This window comes from Gouania willdenowi, chromosome 21 (genome assembly GCF_900634775.1).
Source record: "Gouania willdenowi chromosome 21, fGouWil2.1, whole genome shotgun sequence".
Classification (NCBI taxonomy): Eukaryota; Metazoa; Chordata; class Actinopteri; order Blenniiformes; family Gobiesocidae; genus Gouania; species Gouania willdenowi.
In genome coordinates, this window is record NC_041064.1 from 28,413,758 (window position 1) to 28,436,236 (window position 22,479).

The 22,479-nt window shown below is 38.9% G+C and overlaps 1 protein-coding gene across 5 annotated transcripts in view; it reads right to left on the reverse strand.

Annotated features, from left to right (window-relative positions):
- LOC114455327 (inactive dipeptidyl peptidase 10-like) overlaps nucleotides 1–22,479 on the reverse strand; it is a 146,839-nt gene that overhangs the window by 98,042 nt on the left and 26,318 nt on the right. For all 5 annotated transcript variants that reach the window (XM_028436493.1, XM_028436494.1, XM_028436490.1 and 2 more), the window contains exon 2: nucleotides 1,496–1,607. In XM_028436493.1, coding sequence (XP_028292294.1) covers nucleotides 1,496–1,607 — 112 coding nt within the window. The remainder of the gene's footprint in view (nucleotides 1–1,495; nucleotides 1,608–22,479) is intronic.

Consider the following 22,479-nt stretch of genomic DNA (forward strand, 5'->3'; position numbering starts at 1 on the left):
TTCATCCTCACATTATTTCTGCATAAGACATGGTCCAGTGTTGATAAGCTTACCCTATCTATATTTATAAATATGTCATTGTTTTCTATTATTTTTCTTTGTATTTGCCGTAATGTAATGGCGTTATTTTCTAGGACCATGTTGATTATTTCAGTTTCCTGTTCAGGAGATGGAAGACGTTCCCGACCACCTTGTGTTGGTAATCATTCAGTTCTGCCAAACAAATAGTAAAATACTGTAAATAATCTGTTGGAATGCAAAGTAGTAATACATTTCCCAAATACTTGAAACATACTTTATTTTTATAAAACAGTCCACAGGCATTTCTGTACTACTGTACTCATTGAGTACTGTATTGATATACAGTACTGCAATTTTCTATTGAGAGTAGATTTCTTACCTATTTTCATTTGGGAAGGTCCGGATAATGCATGCTCCAGTGTAGCTGCTCAAATGTGGCTGTACTCTTTGCCCCGCCTCCCTCATTGTTAGACCATAGTTGATCACATGGTCAACCAAAGTGGCTCGAATCTCATCCTCGTTCTCGTCCTCCTCCTCTTCCTCTCACTCTGGCTCTCCCTCTGTTTCCAATGTTGGCATCCATTGCTCCAAAACAGAGCTCACCTGTTGCCCTTTTTATGCTAAAGCTCTGATTGCTAACTGTAAACCTGAGTGACAGGTGTTTACCCATGTGATGAGTCAGTGTGCATAGTAGGACAACTTAACTTTAGAATTTGAATGGTTGTGTGTTCCTTGTGACAACAAGAGATTTACGTCATGAAAATTGTGCCAAATGCAGAGAATTGTGTGTAGTGTTGTGAAAAAAATGTGTTTTAGAATTGCAATTTGAGTGTAAAGCAGGAATTGTGCTCGTAGTTTAGCAGAATTGGTTGGTGCACGAGTTACATGTTGTGGTCATTGTGTCTCAAGTTCCAGTTTTTGTGTAAACAATCGAGAAAAACTGTATCATCACTCACTGCAGAAATGGATTCATTGAGTATATTAGTTATAAAAACTCCAAGTGTGTCTTAAGAATAAAGAAGCCTGATGAACTTCCTTTTTTTTCATTTTCAAAAAAATGATACCATTCTTTATTTGATTCTTTACCAGAAGGCACCTCAAAAACAAACATTTAGTGCCAAAGTCTCAGCAGGATCCAGTACAATTATAATGAAGCCTGAATTTACTTGGTCACAGATGTGTTCTTTACTTTATGTCTTATGAGTTGTAATTGTAACTGCAAAATTATAGAATTTACATAGAAATATATAGTAATATGTTTTTCTTACAAAAAGAAAAATGTTGAGAACTAAAATTCCTATTATTTTAAAATACTTTGTAGACGGGGTAAATAAGAGAAAGGTGTTCTGCTCAGTCAGACCACTTACTTTCTCTATTACTCATTTTTTAACACTAATGTGTGTGTGTGTGTGTGTGTGTGTGTGTGTGTGTGTGTGTGCGTGTGCGTGTGTGTGAAATCACCAAGCAGTCTCACCCTTTGACAGCAGAACAATAGACAGACCAATGAGTGAAAGCACCACAAGAATGACCAGCAGTGAAATGCCAATGCCCTTCCAGTTTCTGTCAGCTCCAATGGCTGCTACATCCTGCAAAGGAAGAGGAACACATCATGAAGTACAACCATAAATAATTTAAACAACAAAACAATATAGACGCAAACATGAAAAGACTTCTTAAGCTCCAGTGCGCTGAATACCTACTGCAATCAGCCCGAAAAGACTGAGAGAGTTTGAAGTCCGTGCAGGAATAAGGTCATGAAAAGGATACATGTCCCCTGTGGGAGTCAAAGTATTGCTGATTGAGCAATATTGCTGTTAGTGGGAAGTTGTTTTGTGAAACCTTGGTCTAGGAGTAAAGGAGGAGTAACAAGACAAGTTGAAATGAGGTAAAAACTGAACAATTTATTTATTAATTTAACAAATGGAGCAATACATTAAAAAAACAAGTAGAAACAATCTATACTGAGAACAACACCTTGCAATTCAATCAAAAAAGGTTGCAATTGAGAAAATTACAAGGTGCCAATGACGCAGCGGGCGAAAGCATCCGTAATCCACACCGCGGTGCCGGGGAAGGCGTCTATGGCACACGGGAGACATGGGTTGAATCCACCGTAATCCATGGGATACCTGGCATCCAGGAGAAGTCCCAGGATTAGTCCAGCATGTTTACCCCGTTTTTAGGGACGCTTCCTCCACCGGACAGGTGAGCGTAACAGTGTAGCAGGCACAGAAGCCAAATGAGGAGGAATTCCGGATGCCCAAATGTATTTGAAGGCAAATGTATTTGCAATACATTTGTAATAAAAAAAAAAAAAAAAAAACTTTTATGTAATAAATATTTCCCCTGTTTTTCTTTATATTTCGTGTCAGATTGGCTCTAACATATTGGACATATTAGGCCTGGGCAATATATTGAGATATTTTTATTTTACTGTTTATTTTGAATAAAAATACAAATTTTAGGCTTCACTGCTTTCACACTCAGAATAGCAAAAAAGCAAGATTGATAACTGATTGCGTTCACTCCTAAAGACTCAAACATACTCAGGCGTACACCCGCAAAGCCGAGTTCGTGGGGCCAATTAAATGCAAAGCTTAGATTTTACGACCGCGTAGTTGGTGTCAAGCAAAACACTGCTAGGGATTGTATCGACCCGCATTAAATATAACAATGATTTGCATTTCACCCTCAGGTGAAACAGAGCAGGAGAGATGAACACAAGCTTTGAGGAGAGACTGTCAGATAAGCTACGACGGTAGCGACACATTTAAAACAGGTCCCAGTAGTACAAAGACTATAGAGAAGCGCTAAGAATCATGGGACATGTAGGATTTTAATGCACATTTTGTTGAACTGATAAATGTGAACATACTAGAAATGCTGATGGTCAATCCTTTGGCATGCTTGTGTGACTCCCCCCACCCCCGTGACAACGTAACAGTGTCAGATTGGACAAATTTCCGGGAGTCTCTTCTGCAATATCATGAGTCCGTATGGCTCCAATTGTAAGTCCATACCTCTTGTGCAATATAATGTATCACCTTATCAGGGCGCTGCACTTATTCCAGGTTGAGAAGTGCGTAAGAAGGAAAAGAACTTAAACAAACCTGAGAATACGCATAAGGTCGGATTTGAATGGGAACGCCCACATTTCAGAGCCACTCGACACAGAGTGCGTAACTGGGATGGAGGCGCGCAGTTACGCACATGAATATTCCTTACTTAAGTACAGGAAGAGAATAGTGCGCAGCCAAAAACAGAGCTGCTGCGCTGCTTTTTTGACTTACGCACATGGGAGAATAGACCCCCAAGGAAACAATGTAAGTTATCTATATTTAATAAATCTTGACAAATTTACACCTGCCACCATACCAGTAAATTAATAATTTGCAATGCCCTATAAATGTATGAAAACATAAAATGGCATTGTTTACCAAAACATGTGCACAGGGTCACCAACAGTTAATCTGGAGTTTGCCAAACTTAAAGAACGAGCCGAGATGGATTGACAGACAATTAAAAATCTTGAGGACCGCATTGTATACCTGGAGGAGACCAACAGGGAGCTGAAAAAGGACAAGGGCTTCCCAATTAAAGGCACCTCTCAGGCAACTGCATCTTCTATAAAGCCAGGTACATTTTCATGCAGTACTAAATGTTCAGAGATGGACTAAAGGATCAGAAAAGTAATGATGGATGAAGCAGGACAGTTGTGCTTTTGTGGGCTGGTGATAAAGTATGAGACCAAAGGAATGTGTTTCACCATGCAGGGAAATGTGATCAGGACAAGGTAATATGACTTATGTTCACGTCACTATTAACATCTTGTTTTTCTCCCCTTCATATTGACATGTTCATAATATCTGTTCAAATATTTATTTATTTTTTAAAACTGAATATTCCAAATGCAGTTAATCACATCAAAGTACATTCTCTTACTAATGGTTATATTACAATACTACTTGTTACTTTAGCAAATACTTTTATTAAAAGCATAATACAGCATGAGCTTTTAGGGACTGGCCTAACATCTCACAGTTATGCCTCAGGCTGGATTTGAAAGTAAACAAAGCCGTTATATGTTGTTGTCACAATTCATATAGGGCTCTATTCTCCCATGCACTTAAGTCAGAAAAGACGCGCAGCGGCGCTGTTTTTGGCTGTGCGGTTTTCTTCCCTTATACTTAAGTCAGTCGATGTGTGCCTCCCTCCCAGTTACGCACTCTGGGTGGAGCTTGCCTTCATGGTAAACTCAAAAAACAATATCACACCCAAGAGTCACTTCCAAAGCTTCATCACATTTTTAAGGACTCAAGAAGGAATCTTAGAGAAACTTGAGCAACTCAGAGTGAGTGAAAACGAAAGAGGACTGATAAAAAGTTGGAAAGGAAACACTCTTCTACAGCTCCACAAAGAAGGATGAGGAATGTGCGTTCCTAGACACAAAGGAAATCTGTTGTTCTGCAAGCAGTTTAAAGGTCTTAACTTGCCAGAGAATCACAGTGTTGTGAGGATGCTGAGGGCATGTAATCAGTGTTTGGGTAGTTATGCAGAAACAAATACTGCAGACAAGGAGGGTTCTCAGGTCATCATAATTTATTTTGCCCTAAAGGATACTGTTCAAGCTGGAATCAAATCAGAGAAGAGACGTGGGATCACAGACGAACAAAGAAAGGTTCATAGTCAACCTAACTCCCACAATGGCTGAGAGATGCAAGAAGGCTTTTATCAACATGACCACAATCACAAACACTGCCAAAAATGGGCCAGGTGAAACCAACAAACTGCCAGTTAACATGATGCTACTGGAGGTAACCACTAATGCAGGGCAGAAAGTTTGCATACTCATTGACTTTGCATCAGATACTAACTACATCAGTCATAGAGGAGGAAAGCGATTGAACCTGAGAAGTGAAAGGCTCACCTTGGTTGTCCATGGGGTTGGCAGGATGGCAATACGGGTCAAAAGTAAACAGTATTTCCTCAAAGTAAGGGTCAAGACCACCAGAGGAGCAGAAAAAGCACCTCAACTTGTTTGTTATGGTAATGAAATTGCAAAAGTTCAGAATGAAATAAAGCCAGGGCAACTAAAGAAGTTATTTCCAGAAATCAGAATGGAGGATTTAAGAAGGCCAAAAGAGATAGAACTTCTTATCTGCGACAGAGAAGGTAGGCTCGAGCTTGCCCCACAGAGGATAAACATTGTTGGTGACCTTGTACTGTGGGACAGTCCCCTCATTAAAACTGTGGCTGGAGGCCATGCAGACCTCATGGAAATAGTACAAAATACTGCACACAAAGTCGGCACTCACTTTGCTCGGTCAATGAGAACAGCTGCTGTCAAGTATGAAGAGCTTATTGACTCAGAGACCAAAAGCTGTCCTTACATAGTGACAGCTTTGGCAAATATGACAAAAAGTCACTTTTATAAGAGTTGCAGACTGCTGCTTTAACAGTCTTTTCTTTACTTTAATGGAAAAAACCCAGCAAAATCTAGTCTTGGATTTATGTATTTATTTAAACTGACATGCAAGGTGAAATCCAGTGACAATCCAAAAGATGCACTCCAGGGTTATGTTTGAGGAGCAGAGAAAAATAAGCAGTGTTAGATCCTGTGAAGTCAGTGTCTTCAGTCCAGCATTCTGTTTGAATAATCCGATTACCGAAGTTAATAGAATTGTACAACTAAGACGGATTTCCTCATCATGCTAACTTTCGGGATTTACTCTGTGTGTTCTGTAACTTAACGCTGGTCTACTGAGGTAAATCGCCATGTTAACTTAAACATCGTAAAATATCGGCATATTAGACATCAGCTTTTAACATCAAGTGTTTTCACTAAAAGTGCTGTTTTATTAATATAATTTATTAATTGTAAGGAAAGTCGGTCATATAATATTTTTTTTTATTTTTTTATTACAGATTATTTTTAACTGGTCTTAGAAAAATGCACATTATTATTATTATTATTTTTTTTAGATGAGAAGTTAAACTTAAATAGCTTTGATGTAGTATTTTACAAAAATTTTGGCTGTTTGACTGTAGAGCCAGAACCATGCAACATTTCTGTCACATGAAAAGGGAAGGGAAAGGCTGTGATTTAGCAACTATAGGTTTGTTGTGATGTCAGAAAAACTAAACACAGTTAAGAAATGATGGTGTTGCAATATAAATGTTTTGTGAGGTTGCTCAAACTTCATTATCAACCCTGAAATTTGACATATTGTCATAATCCATTCTTTGTTGGGAAAGATTTTCAATTCAATTCCCTTCTATTTTTTTGGCAAATAAGTTCAAACCTACCCAAATGTTGAAAAGTAAAAGTATTTCTTTTTTTTTTTTTACTACAATGCAACTATGGAAATGCAATAAAATACAACTAAACTTTAATAAAAAGTAGTGACCTATAAAAGTTTGGTGGTGTAGACGGAATGCCAGTTCACCACAGGGTTAACACATAAAGACGGGGTATTTTCATTACTACGATGAACATAAGTTTTGACTGTGCGAGGAAACAAGAGTTGTCTGTGAAATCCCACACAATGAGATAAAGGATAAAGGAGATAAATATTGAGGTGTTCAGGTATATATGGTGTAGACTGCTTGAACATAAATATTTATACATTCAAACAAGGCTTGGTAATGTTACACTTTTATACAGTATACAAAGAAATGATGTCAATTTTTATGTGTGCAAATTTACTCACAGAAATCCAAGACACTCGCACACGCAGGTGCGAGCAGACCTGACTTCTTAAAATCTCACCACAAGCATGCATTTACACAGACTGCAGAAAGAAAAACATGTTACAGCATCAACACTTAATCAATTTGAAGCCCCATTTAATCTATCTTGGTCTGCCAGATGGGTGGGGATATGGGTGGTTTAATATAAAGTGTAGAGAGGGAAGGACCTGAAAAAATTTAACACTTAAGAATTAGGGCTCCAGAGTAGGTGTAGGGACAAATACCTGGGCAATGTGATCACATCGGACACCACAACCTGCAGGGTAGGCTTGGTTTCACATCCTGACTGAGGTGGTCCTAATTATACACTTTTTAATTTATTTTGGTCAGTCATATTATGAAAATATGGATATTGATCTAAAGTGAAAAAACGACCTGGACAGCAAGAAGGGCTCATGGTGCAGGGTACACTAACTATTCCAGTGGTGGCACTGGACAGCACAGAATTTGGTCGCACCCTTTTTTTTGAATGGGTGGTGGTGTACAGCATAGCCACGCATGCTGATGAATAGTTGACTTAATTGGCATACTGTAGTTTTGTATGAAGTAAAGATTGACAATGACTTGAGATATTTACTAAATGTTTTCTTTTATATAATTTTAAAAGAAGACATAACTTTTTTTTTTAAATAAATTACAGCAAAGCATAACAACAGGTTACACGTATTCTGTTTTTTTTTATTTTGCAGAAAGGCTGTACTTGAATTAACTTAACAGTAGCACAACCAACTTAGCATCTGCATTGCTTCACCCCATGGAATTAAATTCAGAGGGTCCAGCTCTTATAGTGGGGTCTCCTAACTCTCTTCTCCTGGTCAGGGGTCTGCAACCTCTACAAGGAACCACTTAACCTCATCTCACCTGGATTAAAGTCCTCCTGGAGCCAAAAAAATACCTTCTCAATGAAGACAATACAGTGTATTAAATTCTACACAGTTGAAATATAGAAATTAAAAATAGATTAATGTTTGATTTAATTTGATTTGATTTATATTGATCATGTCAATGGAAACTTAAAAACAGTCTAAAATCAAATTTAAAAAAATTGAATCAAGAAATAAATGTTATATCAAGAATATTTTTTTAGTTAATGTATTTGAAAGGTTACAAAAATAACTTCAATTTGATAACATATGACCACGTGGTCAACACATGCTCATTTCTTGCCACACATAAAGCACATTGGTGGGTAAATTAATCTGTTCATACACAATTAAAATCTTTATTTTCTTCCAGAATAGTGTTTTTGTTGGTTTAGTTATCTTACCAGGGATTTAAAACTTAAACTTAGCCACAGGTGCAGGAAAGTTGATGGTCTGTAGATGTTGCAGGAGGTGAAGTAGGAAGGTGCTGAGTCATTGCACATATATATATTTATTTTATTCGTCATTAATCATTAATAGCTTCTGTAAAAATTAACTCCTTATTTCATTGTTTTTTTTTTTTTAAAGCTATAGGGAGCCATTGCAAACAAATTCAAAGGGCCACATTAGGCCCCAGAGCCACAGGCTCTAAGCGGAACCCCAGTTGAACATCTGGCCTGACATCATAGTCCATCAGTTCTGGTCTCTCCATGCTGATTCTGATGTGTGTACGCTCTTTTTCTTTTTTACTGCTGCATTACCTGCACCAAAGTTGTGTGGAGAAGAATAGTTCACTCTGTTCCCCGCTTACGCCCGCCCTTTCCCCAGCCTCCCAGCCAATCAACACTCAGAACACATGTAAACAAAGATACACATTGGCAGAGAAAGCTGCATATAACCATGATGCCTTCTTGGGCATGGGAAATCTCAGTATCAGTTAACCACTGAATACACAGGGACGTGACGGAGCGTTCAGGCGCTCCGTCCAAAATAACGTCATCCATACGCACTCGCACGGATGCGATCAGATAAAATTTTCACTCGCACACTCTGAAAATATACTCGCATATGCGACCATTATGGTCGCAGTCTCGAGCCCTGTGGTGAAGAATCCACTTATGAGTTAGGGTTATAGTTACAAAGTCATTTTAGGAAAACAGAATACATTGCACAGTATACTTTGTCATCTTGCATTTGGTCAGTTTTTGCTTTGAATGTTGGTACATCCCTCTGTTTCACCAGCTCAATCTTTGTTCTCCCTTTAGAGGTCAGTGTAACATGTTATCCTTTTAGGTCTAACAAGTCTTTTTGTGATGCAATATTTTTTCTTTCTCACCACTGGCAGTCATGACAGGCATTGTGCGATAAAATACCTCTTACACAGTGACACAGATAAAATGAGCCACTGTACCTGCCAGGGAGAAAAATAACTCCACTGCCTTTTCATGTGGCACATCTCATTACCCAGCCAGCCTGCCCACAACGGGATCATAATTAATCTTCATTGCACCAGTGGCTGCTTGGCTGACATGCTAAATGTCATTAAAGTGGGAGGTTTACAGCCTCTGCCTGTTAAAGTGGGATCCAGTGGAACTTTATTGCAGCTTGAGGAATCATGGTTAGCTGTGCAGTATGACGTGTCTTTTTTTAACTAAAAATAAACAGTTAGGTAGAGTATACGTATTACAAAATGAGTTCAAACCTATGACCAGTAACCTAGACTGCAAGTGTTTGAAATATGTGAACATGCAACCAAAAATGTAGTAATCCAAATTAAATTACCAGAAAAAATACAGGTATTGGTTCAGTCGTTACTTTTTCCAAAGGCTGATCATTTCACCAATTTGTTTTCAAGCTTGACATTATATTGCAATTTAAATACAGACGGAGATGTTTTTGACAGGGCTTAAACATGACCTACAGATAAAAAGCTTATCCAGAATTCTGTTTACTAAAATACTTTCCTTAGCTCAGGCGTATATTGTGTAGGGTTTGGATTGAGTCATTTATTAATATGGTTAATAATAATACTGATTGAATTCATTATGTTTGGGGTACCACTTCCCTTTTGGGGAAGAAAAATGATTATTCAAAGAAATCAACGCTAAACTCCGAAATACCAGGGTAAAGTTTGACCTTTCTATCTACTATTTCATCAGACCAAGACTAATTTTTACAATTTATTATCAAAAATTCAACAGTGCATAATAAAATCAGTGAGGTAGGTAAATTATTATTATTACTTTGAGCGTACTTTAGGATAATGAAAACTGGCTGTAGTATAGTATTATTAGGTTACTCTAAACTAATACCAATTATTGAATAAAGCTTAAAAAGTATACACAGGACAATAAAAAAGCAAATTAAGACAAATGTAAACAGGACAAACTAGGGGGGAAACTAAAAAACTGCCTTGATTCTGGGCATTTCTCATGAAGTAGTAAGACACGACCAGTCAGGCAGCACACAGTGCGGGCAGTGACAGAGTGGTGTCTTCTCAACTACTACATACAATACACAGCCCACAAGCATAAGCACACACAGCCCCACAGACAAACTGCTGCTCTACTCTCACACTGAGCCTCAGAACACCACCTCCCAGGCACATATAAACCAGGAAGACCCACACACAGCAGCGAGAAGTAAACACATGTTTGCACATACACAGAGACAGACAGGTTTATGCACACAATGTGTCTGTACATACACACATAGCTTGATGAACCCTCTGATTAGAGCAGAATTTGCTCTTTATAGAAGCACAGAGTCAAAAACATTCTGTAGCAGACCACATCTTCACATGGAGCTTGGAGTTCTGCATTGGAGCAGTCAGTCAATGCTCACTGAGGGCTGTGATAGGAGGGAAACAAATTCCTCCTCCTAGCTTTTTTAGGAGAGGCGGGGCCAACAGTGACAACAGTGGTAACACACGATGGTCCAAATAATCTGTCTCAGCCAATAGCAAAATTAAGTTGTAATAGTCACCATTCAACCTTTAGAGGGCAGTCACTCTGACATTTTCTCCCATCCAGGCTCCTGACATGCCCACCTCAGTCAGTGCTGCACATGCTCCTCTTCTGAACCTGATCAGAACTGCTTTGATAGGGTTCAAAACTTAAGGTCCCTTCAGCAGTAAATCGTTCATGCTCAATTTTTTTTTTACTTTTGGCTGTTATTCCATACAAGACAAACAGGTGTTGTCAGAAAGTAAGGGTTTGGTGCAGCCAAGTACTGTAGCTCACATACCACACTGGTCCTGTTCATTCAAGCAGGGTCTTTTTGGAGAGCTTTCTCGCGGCATCCCTCTTTAGCATCTCATGCACTTGTTCCTTGTTTGCTTTTTCCCATTCTGGGTCCCTTATCATCTGCCTTTCTGTCCTCAGGAAGTGTAGAGTTTACTGTTGTCCCGTTGATGGGAAGACAGGCTGGATCTAATCCACAGATATTTTGTATCCCAATGAGGAGTATCACAATATGCATCAGTATTTACATAGGTGAGAGCTTGCATTTTGATTTCTAGCTCTCTCTCTTCTCTTTAACGTGTAGCCTTGACACAATACCCTCAAACTTCTTTAAAACTGTTGTAAAGTCAATTGTCACTGATTTGTGTCAGATAATTAACTGCTCATTCCAGTCAGGTACCATACCAAAATCCCTGAAAGTAGCTGCTGTGAAACCTCTGTTAAAAAAAGAGAACACTGGATGCCTCTATACTGGCTAACTATCAATCAGCAACCTTCCATTCATGGCCAAGATCATTGAGAAGGTGGTCTTCAACCAACTGAGTCAATTCTTAACATTCAACAAAATATTTGATGAAATTCAGTCAGGTTTTTGTTCTCATCACAGCACTGAAACTGCTCTTATCAAAGTGATCAATGACATAAGGTTGAACACTGATTCAGGAAAAGTATCTGTTCTCATTCTATTGGATCTAAGTGCTGCATTTGACACTGTAGATCATACAATTTTGTTGCACAGATTGAAAACATGAGTTGGACTAAATGGAAAAGTAATGCAATGGTTTAAGTCATACTTGAAGGAACGAAGTTATTTTGTAAGCGTTGGAAACTTTGAATCTGACAGATTACCAATGTCCTGTGGGGTTCCTCAGGGATCTGTTCTTGGACCCCTTCTGTTTAGCCTTTATATGCTTCCTTTAGGACAAATTTTACAGAACTGTAAGGTTGATTATCAGAGCTACACAGATGACAACTATATCTATCACTGAACCCAGATGACTATGGTCCCATTAAGGTGTTGTGTGACTGCTTAGAAAAAGTAAACTGCTGGATGAGTGAAAACTTCCTTCAACTAAACCATGACAAGATGGAGGTGATTGTCTTTGGTAACAAGGAAAAGAGGACTGCTGTCAGCAATTATCTTGAGTCTCGATCTTTAAAAGCTAAAGACCAAGTCAAAAACCTTGGTGTTCTGATTGACTCAGATCTTACATTCAGCATCAGATCAAATCTATCACAAAAACAGCACTATCACAAGAACATCTCCAGAGTGAAAGGTTTAATGACTCAGAAAGATCAGGAGAAACTGGTCCATGCTTTTATATCCAGCAGACTGGACTATTGTAATGATCTTCTGACAGGAATCCCCCCAAAAGAGCATCAAACAGCTACAGCTGGTTCAGAACGCTGCAGCTTAACCAGAACAAAGAGGTCAGAGCACATTACTCCAGTTTTAAAGTCTTTACACTGGCTCCCAGTCAGCCTCAGAATAGACTTTAAAGTTCTGCTGCTGGTGTATAAATCTGTGAATGGGTTTGGTCCAGAATACATCAGTGAGATGTTAGTCAGGTATGAACCCAGCAGGTCTCTCAGATCTATGGACACAGGTCAGATAGTGGAGACCAGAGCTCACAGTAAACATGGTGATGCTGTGTTTAGTTGTTATGCTGCAAAGAAGTGGAACAAACTGCAGCAGAGCTGAAGTCAGTATCTAATGTGAACATTTTTAAATCAAAGTTAAAGGCACTTTTTTTCTCTACTGCATATGATTGAGAGAGAGATTTTTGGTCATGATGTTGATGTAATGTGTTTGTTGATGATTTTAATTGATTTTACTGATGATTTTAATTGATTTTACTGATGATTTTAAATGTTCTTATTGATTTTAAACAATTGAATGTTTTATCATGTAAAGCACATTGAGTTGCCTTGTGTATGAAATGCGCTATACAAATAAATTTGTCTTGCCTTGCCTTCCACCAATGTCATTTTGTTTGCCTCCAGGCTGACATTTTCCACATTGACATCCTCCGTATTTTGGCTCACATGGTGCACCGATGCTGTCCCATTGCCACCACTCCAGGAACTCTTTACAAGCAACAGTGCTCTTGGTAGTGTTGTAGTAGTCGAGACCGGTCTTGGTCTCGAGACCAAATTTTAAAGGTCTCGGACTTGGAAACATTTTGACTCTGTCTTGTCTCGGACTCGGGATGCCCGGACTCGGGATTTTCCCTCAAGACCGTTCGAGATCAGCACTAATTCCTGCTATTTTAAAACTTTTTTATAATGTGATAATAACACGGAGAAAAATGGGATAAAACTATCCTTTATTCATTCTTTAATCCACCTTGTATAATGACCGCAACCTTCCTTAATGTGTGTGTGTGTGTGTGTGTGTGTGTGTGTCTGGCTACGGTTTTAGCTCCCTGGTAAAGATAGCAGCTCTAACAACAGGCAAAATGATAAACTTGGTGAAATTACAGCCTGTGCAGCAGTACGGGGACGCATTTACTCTGTTTCTGGTTCCTAGTGCCTGCCGGCCGGTGAAGCCTATTCCGTTCACCGAGGTCCGTGTGTGTCCGTGTGAAAGTCTGCATGTTTATGCCTCTGTCTATCCACTCTTTTCATTATATCCATGTCTTTTAAGGCTTTTATTAAATAGTGTCGGCTGTCGTCTGGGCCGCCGCCATCTTGGATTATGTCGTCACCAGCGCGTCATTGCTGCAAGTTGCAATAGCACAGAATGACCCAAATAACTGTAAAGAGGTCTTATATTAGTCTATTTTCTTTTTAAATGGTGTTTTTTTGTGGCTTTAGACTCCAATTACATATTGGTATATAATATGTTCCTTACAATATAAATAGGTTCACAATATAGCTATTTTTTTATAGTTTGTTTCCACTGTATCCAAAATAATAATAATATTTCTCAACAATAACAGTTGATTGATTTGTCACATGACTGTTCCAGGGTTTGAGTTTGTTTTATTTAGTTTCACATCTACCTGTAGCTCTTTGTTTTTTAGACTGCTGACAACTTGTTTGTAGTTTTATTTCAGCAAGTTTCACTTTTGTAATTGAATACCCTAGTTACAGTACAGCAACCAAATTAAACTCTATCAGCTAAGCGAAATAATAAAAATGGCCTGTGTAAAGGCTTTTTCAAACTAAAATATTATCTTGTGAAATCTGTGACCTGTACAACTCAAAGAATCAGAATCAAGAATCATTATTTCTTGGCAGAAATACTTTTAAACACTTGCTGTACATTCAGCTGACATAAAAATCTTGTTTTCAAATATGTAGAATAATTGTGAATTTATCAGTAGCAGTAGTAGTTTTAATATTTTAGTTAATTTTTTGCAGGCACCTTTTTTCTTCAAATGTATTTAAAATAAACTGAAATTAAAGAGAATTATATTTAACTGTCGAACCTTGTCATAATTTTATTTATTTATACATTTTTTAAATTGATAAAAAAAGATGTTTATGGTCTTGGTCTCGGCTTGTCTCGGTCTTGGTCTTGACTCGGTCTCGGTTCCCGGAAGTCTTGGTCTTGTCTTGGTCTCGGTGCATTCTGGTCTTGCGCAAGTCTTGGTCTCGGATAGTGTGGTCTTGAACACAACACTAAGCTTTACATTAAACTAGTAGTTTGTGTGAAAAAAACAGGCTCATTGTTTCCCCCTGCTGCTCCTGTAGCATCACGACTGAGCAAAAAGAACCAATCAGAGCCAGGAGTGTGTTTGATGGGCTGTCTCACGGCTGTTGCTTACAGGCCCTGCCCCTTTGCCGGAGCTAAAGCGCTGTCTTTTTTTACAGTGTATGGTCTGAAGAAGTAGAAGATGGAATTGTTGACTTTTCTACCTGAAAGGTAATTACTGCTGCTTGATTTACATTATGTTTGATTTGTAATTGTTACACTAAAAATCTGTGGTGCATGTGTTCATGTGCGCGCAGCAGCCTCCATGTGGCTGCTGTCAAAACCACCTGTGTCTTCAGACAAATGAATCACAGTGCTATTTGAACATGTATGCTCTACTGCATTGTCAATACATTAATCCAGAAGGACATTAGCAACAGTGTGCTACTATCTAACTATCTTAAGTGATGAATAAGGCTAGTTTTCATCAGCTAGTTCTGCTGAGCATATATTGCTGGACATGGATTGAGTTGTCCTTGCCTCAATTTACTGTATTGGAATTATTATATTATCTGGCTCATAGCCAAAACAAGCAAACCCACAAATGACTCGAGCTGAGTTTCCATTACCCTTGGAAATGCGCAAAATCTAAATAGCGTAATAAAAACCGGTAATAGAAACACCTGAATTTTGGAAAAAAAAAGTGTTTCAAGCTGTTTAACTAAGCCGGGCCTTTTTTAATCACCTCAAATATTGTATACTGCATGTTGCAGCTTTTGAGGGAGATACATTTAGAGCTTTTTATCTGCTATTTATGATATGTGAGATGTGTCATGTATGTATGTGGTCTTTACAGCATTTTATGCTCTGTTTATAGCACTCTCTCACAAAGGAAGTTCCAAATGGAAAAATAAAGTTATTTGAAATTGATATCATTGAACACTATGTATGTATATGTACATAATCTAGACTATTATGTCCACATCCTAATCTATAAAATAAAATAAATCTATTGTAAAGAATGACAACCAGTCTCACATTCAGTGTTTACAACTTCCTGGTGGGGAAAGTTGCTATTGGCTCCCCTCAGAGTGACTAGATCAGTGGTTCTTAACTTCATTGGAGGTGTTGAACCCTGTGAGCATCATCAGTGCATTCACCAAAAATATGATTTCTTCAAAATATAGGTACATATTTTGTTCACACACACATATAAACCTGGGCTGTTTTTTTTGCTTTGTTCAAAACGCTTCCAGTCAACATTCTGTGCACCACAGTGCTTTGGGCAGGCACTGGTCCCAGGGTAGCACAGGCCGAGCGATGCCTAGACAGACACCCAGAGATCTGCACATGCTCACATCGACACCCTAAGCTACACAGCACAGAGGAAATAAATGTACATCAAGTGTGCCCAACTCAGGCGATGGTGCACACAGCAGCCGCGTTAGTCTTTGTGAGATGGCTGAATAAGCTTTAACTGTTTGGAACACTGCCGTTCTCATTCTGACTCTTCTCACAGGCACATTTATCTTACTGAACCACGGCCCTGAATAATGGCCAGCTGAATGAGGTGGGCACAATCCTGAGAGCAAATATACCCTGCCGCTCTCCTTCGACAACACACCTTCTGACCACAATTTAAACAAGTCGACCTCTAGATGCATCGTGCAGGCTGCGTAGCAGGCTCTCTAATTTATAAGTTACACACATTTCAGTTACATTTCAGTCCTCCTCAATTTCAAATCACAACTCAAACCATTTGTTTATGACTGCCAATTGCACCTGAAGCAAATGGCTCTGTCTGCCTAATCTAGTGATTTTATTTCTTTTTATTGTTTTTTTAATGGATTTATGTATTGTACGGTATCCTTGAGTGCCGAGAAAAGCCTCTTCAAAGAAAATATTTTATTAATATTATTATAAATATTAACCCTGCCATGTTATAGACATTGTTGGTACTGTAATAGTACTTAGTGTTAGTTTCTAGATACTTTCCCAAACAAATAATTGAGTTGGTAACTGAATTACTCCTTAAATTCCATTGGCTACCAGGGAAAGTAATTATTATATATTTTGCTGCTATTGTTGTTGTTGTTGTTGCTGTTGTTGTTTTTTTTTTTGTTTTGTTTTTTTGAGAAAGCTTCAAATTTTTAAAATAATTTAAAAAAATTTTAGGGTGTTTCACCGGCCAGTTGCATAAAGTGGAAAAAGCATAGATGGGTACTTCATTTAACATGGTCTTTATTGGACCTCAAACAACTGGTAGGCAAAGTGGAGGTGAGTGCTAATTTTGACAATCATTTTTTATTTAATTTTAGTCACTCACCAAAGACTGGATTTAGTCAAAGTCACATTTTTGTCTTTTAGTTTAGTTCAGTTTAAAATTTAGTTAGTTGAAAATCAGTTTGTCCTTTTTCTAGTCTTTTTTTTAAAATAACATTAATAATTTGACATTTTAGTTATACTGTAATAGATTTAGCAAAATTATATTTGTCAAACTTATTTGTAAGCATACATTAATAAAAAACTTTAAAAAAAAAAATCCAAGGCCAATAAGTGTAATACATAATCTCAATACACATTTGTTGGTGTTTATTTTCTGTATATTTGAACAAATGACTTAGAACCTGCAAGAATAAACTTAATCTCTTATAGGAGTACAAGCATTAACCTACTGGTGCTGGGAAAGATGAGAATTTTTAATACAGCCCAAAAAGTTAAATACATGCTACAATATTTTAACACTGTATGTGGAGTGTAGTTAATCACTTTAACATAAATTACAGGCAAGGATATACATTGTGGTGGGCACAGAAAATTTAAATGTTCTTACGATATGTATACATTACATTCATGAATTAAAGAATTTTTTATTTTTTTTTTTTATTGAGATCAATTCTATTTCAAATAACCACTTTTTGTGGATTAAACTGTTTTTCTTGTTTTTTTTTTTTACTTTGGCAGATTTTTTTGCACATAACATATCAAATGTCATCTCAGTTTTCAGCTGGCTCACTACATGACAGAGAGCTCAAAGACAGAGCTGCTGTGTTTAAGACAGCACAGCTTGTTTAGATTCAGAGGTTTGAGGTGTAGCTGCAGGGTAGAGGACGTGTGTGGGGATGTTTATTTGTGCTCTTAAATATAACTGCTGTGAAACGTGGTATTGATCTGATGCAGCGGCTTTTCTACTGTCACCGCTTTCTCTCTTCTTATTCACTCTCTACGTTTCTCTACCATAGTTCACAAAATAGTGTCTTTTCGAAGCTTTTGCTAACTGGGACGTGAGGGCAAAATATATTAATGTTAGCTAAAGCTTAGTGCAGGTGAAGATAATCTGCTCATCATACTTACTATCCTGTAATGGAGCAAGGCATCCGTATAGCAAAACTGGACATGTCCTGTGCCGCTGCTAACATGCAGAAGGTGGGGCAAAGTCATCTGTTCAGAAAGACAGACTGAGAGTGCGTTCACACTGAAGCATCCTCGAGTGGTTGAATGACAGTTCGTCACGTTTGGGTGGCATGAACATGCAAAAAAAGTCTGGAGCAAATCAGGCAGGCAAATTGTAGAACTATTGTTTTGGTCAGACTCGGAACGTTTCCAATCGAAGCCCAGAGCTATTCAGCGGCCCTGCGAACGCAAACCTTCTCGGCTTGGATCAGGTGAACCGGCAACAGCGCGAAACAACACAAAAGAACCACCAAAGTCATGGCAACTGCTTCCTTGTTGAATGTTGTAAAAAAAATTATTTGAGCGCTCTTACGTTCGCTTTGACCAACTGATAAGAATCTCTGTCTCTGTTTGTCTGCCCAGATAATTCTCTACTTAAAGAATAACAAAACCCCTGCTTTCTGCTGACCTGCCACCAGGGGGGAAATTCAAAAACTGCCTTGATTATGGGCGTTACTGCGGTAGCAGTAAGACACACCCACTCAGGCAGCACTGGGCTCCAGTAACATCTGTGATAAAATACAACAATCACACACACACAATCGCCACATGAATCTGCACCCACAACACTACGGACACCATCACTGCTGAGCCATAAACAGAGGCCGGAATGCTGCTTATACACACACAGGAAGGCGCATACATGCGACAAAAATGTCCGCGCACCTGCTCTTTATAGAAGCACAGAGTCAAAACATGAGGTTTACTTACTCTTTAAGTAACAGACCCTCAGGGAACTAGCTCATGCAACTGCATCAGGCTGTATGTATAAAAAATCTGCCTTGAACACAAACCAATCCAAACAAAGTTGATGACATTATCAGCTGTTCTCTCCTTGACTATATCGTTATGAAAGTACGTTTATGGTTCTATTTCGGTGACCAAAAGCACAGTTTTGCGCTGCGTTTTTATCACAGCACCTGATTTTTCAGAGTAGGTGTGTCCCTAAAAATAAGGCATGGTGTAGAGATTTAGCAGCAGATTCCAGTTGGTTGCACCTGGTAATAATTAGTAGATCTGCCATATAGGTGTTATACCACATACACTAATTTAGATCAGAGAAATCTAAGTGAATCAGATGAGTACTATTTTTCTCCCTCGTCTGAGTGTGTTCCAGCCTCAGCTCTTATTACATGTTGTTTGGAGGATGAGTTTAAGTCTGTATTGGAATTCTGCTACTGTCCTAACCCTTGCCTTTGATGTAGTTTTGGATTTTCATGGCTTGCACAGATCGAAATGAGTCTTTCAAAGTTGGTAACTGTATTTCACTTCTTCTGTACAAATCAAAAAATAAAGATATATTTTTTTTTTTCATGGCTCAAGGCTTTATTGCAAAGATTCTCACATTTCACATAAACTAGAGAATCAGCAGGTCATAGTGCACTACATATAGATAAACACATTTACTAAGAGTTAAATTACAATTTATTATTGTTTGTAGTCACGCTTTAAACATTTTCCTTTTGACATGTTCTTGGTCTAATTTTCTTGTAAATTTTTATTTCTATTTTTTGTAGTAAACTAAACAGCCCAAATCTCACATTAGAATTCAGGCTGTCTCAGCAGAGGCTAAAAGCAGACTGACAGAAACCAGCAACAAGTTAGTCACAAGGCCATGCTTCTCCTGCTCATTAAAAACATGAATGAGAGCAGTAGGACATCACGCAGTCTGAACTCTTCTGTGCATTTTGCCTTCCCCAGACAGCAAACGCACACATACAGCCCACGGAATGAATAATGGATCCCCACTTTAAAGCGGGTTCTTTGTGAGCACTTTTCATAGCCCAGGGCTAAAGCACAGCAGGTCTGTAAATTCCTTCCTCTCAGTGCTCAGTCAATGGTCTTCAGACCCTTCAAGACCCTTCAATGTCCAGTCTTGGAAACAATGTCTTTTTTGCCTATATGAATGTATAACATTATTGAAATATTAGGCGTGCAAATAAGAAACACACCTCTGTATTCACTTTTTGTGTGTTTACGTGTTTATAAAGGGCTCTGGATTAGAACCCTATAAAATCAATTTCTATTTTTTTCCAAATTCCATTTTATTTTTTTCCCAAATTCTGTTTTCCACTTTATTTGTTTTTTTAATTGAGTTGTTTTTTTTTTTTTTAAATAATGATTTTCTTCAAAAAAAAAAAAACTCCTGTGAGGAAACAAAATAAATACTAATAAATGAAAAAAAACAACCCATAATTAAACAAAAATGTATGTCAAAAATAAAGTTAAATACAATTAAAAAGTAGATACTGTATAAGTTGTAGTGACATGGATTATTCTGACAGCTCCTTTATTTATTTAGTCATATAAAGATGTATGCGAGCAGCATTAACGTGACCCAGTTTCCCCACGGGTATCAAGGGTTTACTGAATCTGAGCAGATTTATTGTTTAAGTTTTGATCAACTAAATTTAAATTAACCTCATTTAAATTATAATTTATTACTATTCTAGACTGTAACGAATACACAAAAATAAATGGACACAAGGATGCATCAGTCATTGTCGCACTAAAGAAGTGGAGGCACTGGCTGGAAGGTATATCATAACAATTTATCCTATCTATGTTCTGCTCGCGGGCTAAATTCCCGTCAGGCTCGCTGGGTGCTATTCCTTGGCCGGTTGGACTTCACCCTCACTTACCGTCCAGGTTCTAGAAATCTCAAGCCAGATGCCTTGTCCTGTCAATTTGCCTCTCATAATGAAGACCCTCCTGTTGAAACCATTTTACCTCCCACTTGTGTGGTAGGGGTAGTCTGTTGGGAAGTGGAGAAATATGTCCAGGAGGTCCTTGTCAATCATCCCTCACCTCAAGGATGCCCTCCAGACTGCTTGCTTGTGCTGCCATCAGCCAGATCTATAGTTTTGCAGTGGGGCCATTCATCCAGGGTCTCCTGCCATCCTCGATTTCATTGCACCCTTACCTTAATCCAGCAGCGCTTCTGGTGGCCCACCATGTCCACTGACACCAAGGAGTTTGTTTCCGCTTGCTCGGTCTGTGCCCGAAGTAAATCGTCCCACTGTGCTCCAGCTGGTCTGCCTCGTCCACTCCCAATTCCACATCGTCCCTGGTCCCACATCACAGTGTATTTTGGTACTGGTCTTCCCCCATCTGAAGATAACTCAGTCATTTTGACCAATGTGGATCGGTTTTCGAAGTGTGTACTTTATGTCCCATTACCAAAGTTACCCTCTAGCTTCGAGACTGCTACTTTGCTTGTTCAACATGTTTTCAGACTCTATGGCATACCACAGGACATTGTTTCAGACTGAGGCCCGCAGTTCTGTTCTCAAGTTTGGAAGGCCTTCTGTCGTGCTGTGGAGGCTACAGCCAGTTTATCTTCTGGATACCATCCACAAACTAATGGCCTGAGGGAGCAGGCAAATCAGGACCTGGAAGCAGCCATCCGATGTGTCACTGCTCACCATCCAGCTTCCTGGTCACTACATCTCCCTTGGATTGAATACTCTCAGAACTCCTTGGTCTCCTCTGCTACTGGTATGTCTCCTTTCATGGCTGCCATTGGTTTTCAACCCCCTCTCTTTCCCAGCCAGGAGACTTGAGTTGCGGTTCCATCAATCCAGCAACATTTTCAACATGCTCGTGGAATCTGGCATGAAGTCGGAACAGCTTTTTCGCTGTTGTGATAAACCGGAAACTTTCAGACCGGAAACTTTCAGACCGCCGCCGCATTCCTGCCCCTGAGTATAAGCCTAGTCAAAAGGTCTGGCTTTCCACACGTGATCTTCCCCTATAAACTAAGTCCAGGAAACTCTCTCCCAGATACATTGGCTCTTATGAAATTGAGAGGGTTATTAATCCCACTGTGTTGAGGCTCAAACTGCCTCCTTTTTTTTTTTTCTTGTCTGCACATACTGGATTATTGTAATTCTCTTTTAGCAGGCTGCCCGAGCAAGTCGCTTAAGACACTTCAGCTGGTTCAAAATGCTGCAGCACGTGTACTGACTAAAACTAGGAGAAGAGATCACATTACTCCTGTATTGGCCTCTCTGCATTGGCTTCCCATAAAATATAGAATAGAATTCAAGATTCTTCTTCTCACTTATAAAGCCCTAAATGGACAGGCACCAGTCTATCTCAAGGAGCTTGTAGTGCCATACAATCCCCCCAGAACACTACGCTCTCAAAATGCTGGACTACTCGTTGTTCCATTTGTCTCTAAAAGTAGTATAGGAGGAAGAGCTTTCAGTTATCAGGCCCCACTTCTCTGGAAACATCTACCAACCACGGTTCGGGGGGCAGACACCCTCTCTACCTTTAAGGTTAGGCTCAAAACATTCCTCTTTGGTAAAGCTTTTAGTTAGGAACCAGCTCATAGCTCATAGTTAAGATGCAATAGGCATAGACTGCCGGGGGGGGGTCTGGCATGCTCGGTTGGAGAGAGGTTGGAGAGGGCGTTAAGAGAGAGGTCATTTAGGCTAGAGAGGGACCGGAGAGGGTCCCATTCCTCTCTCTAACACTCCCTCTATGTCTGCTTCTTCCCTTGTGT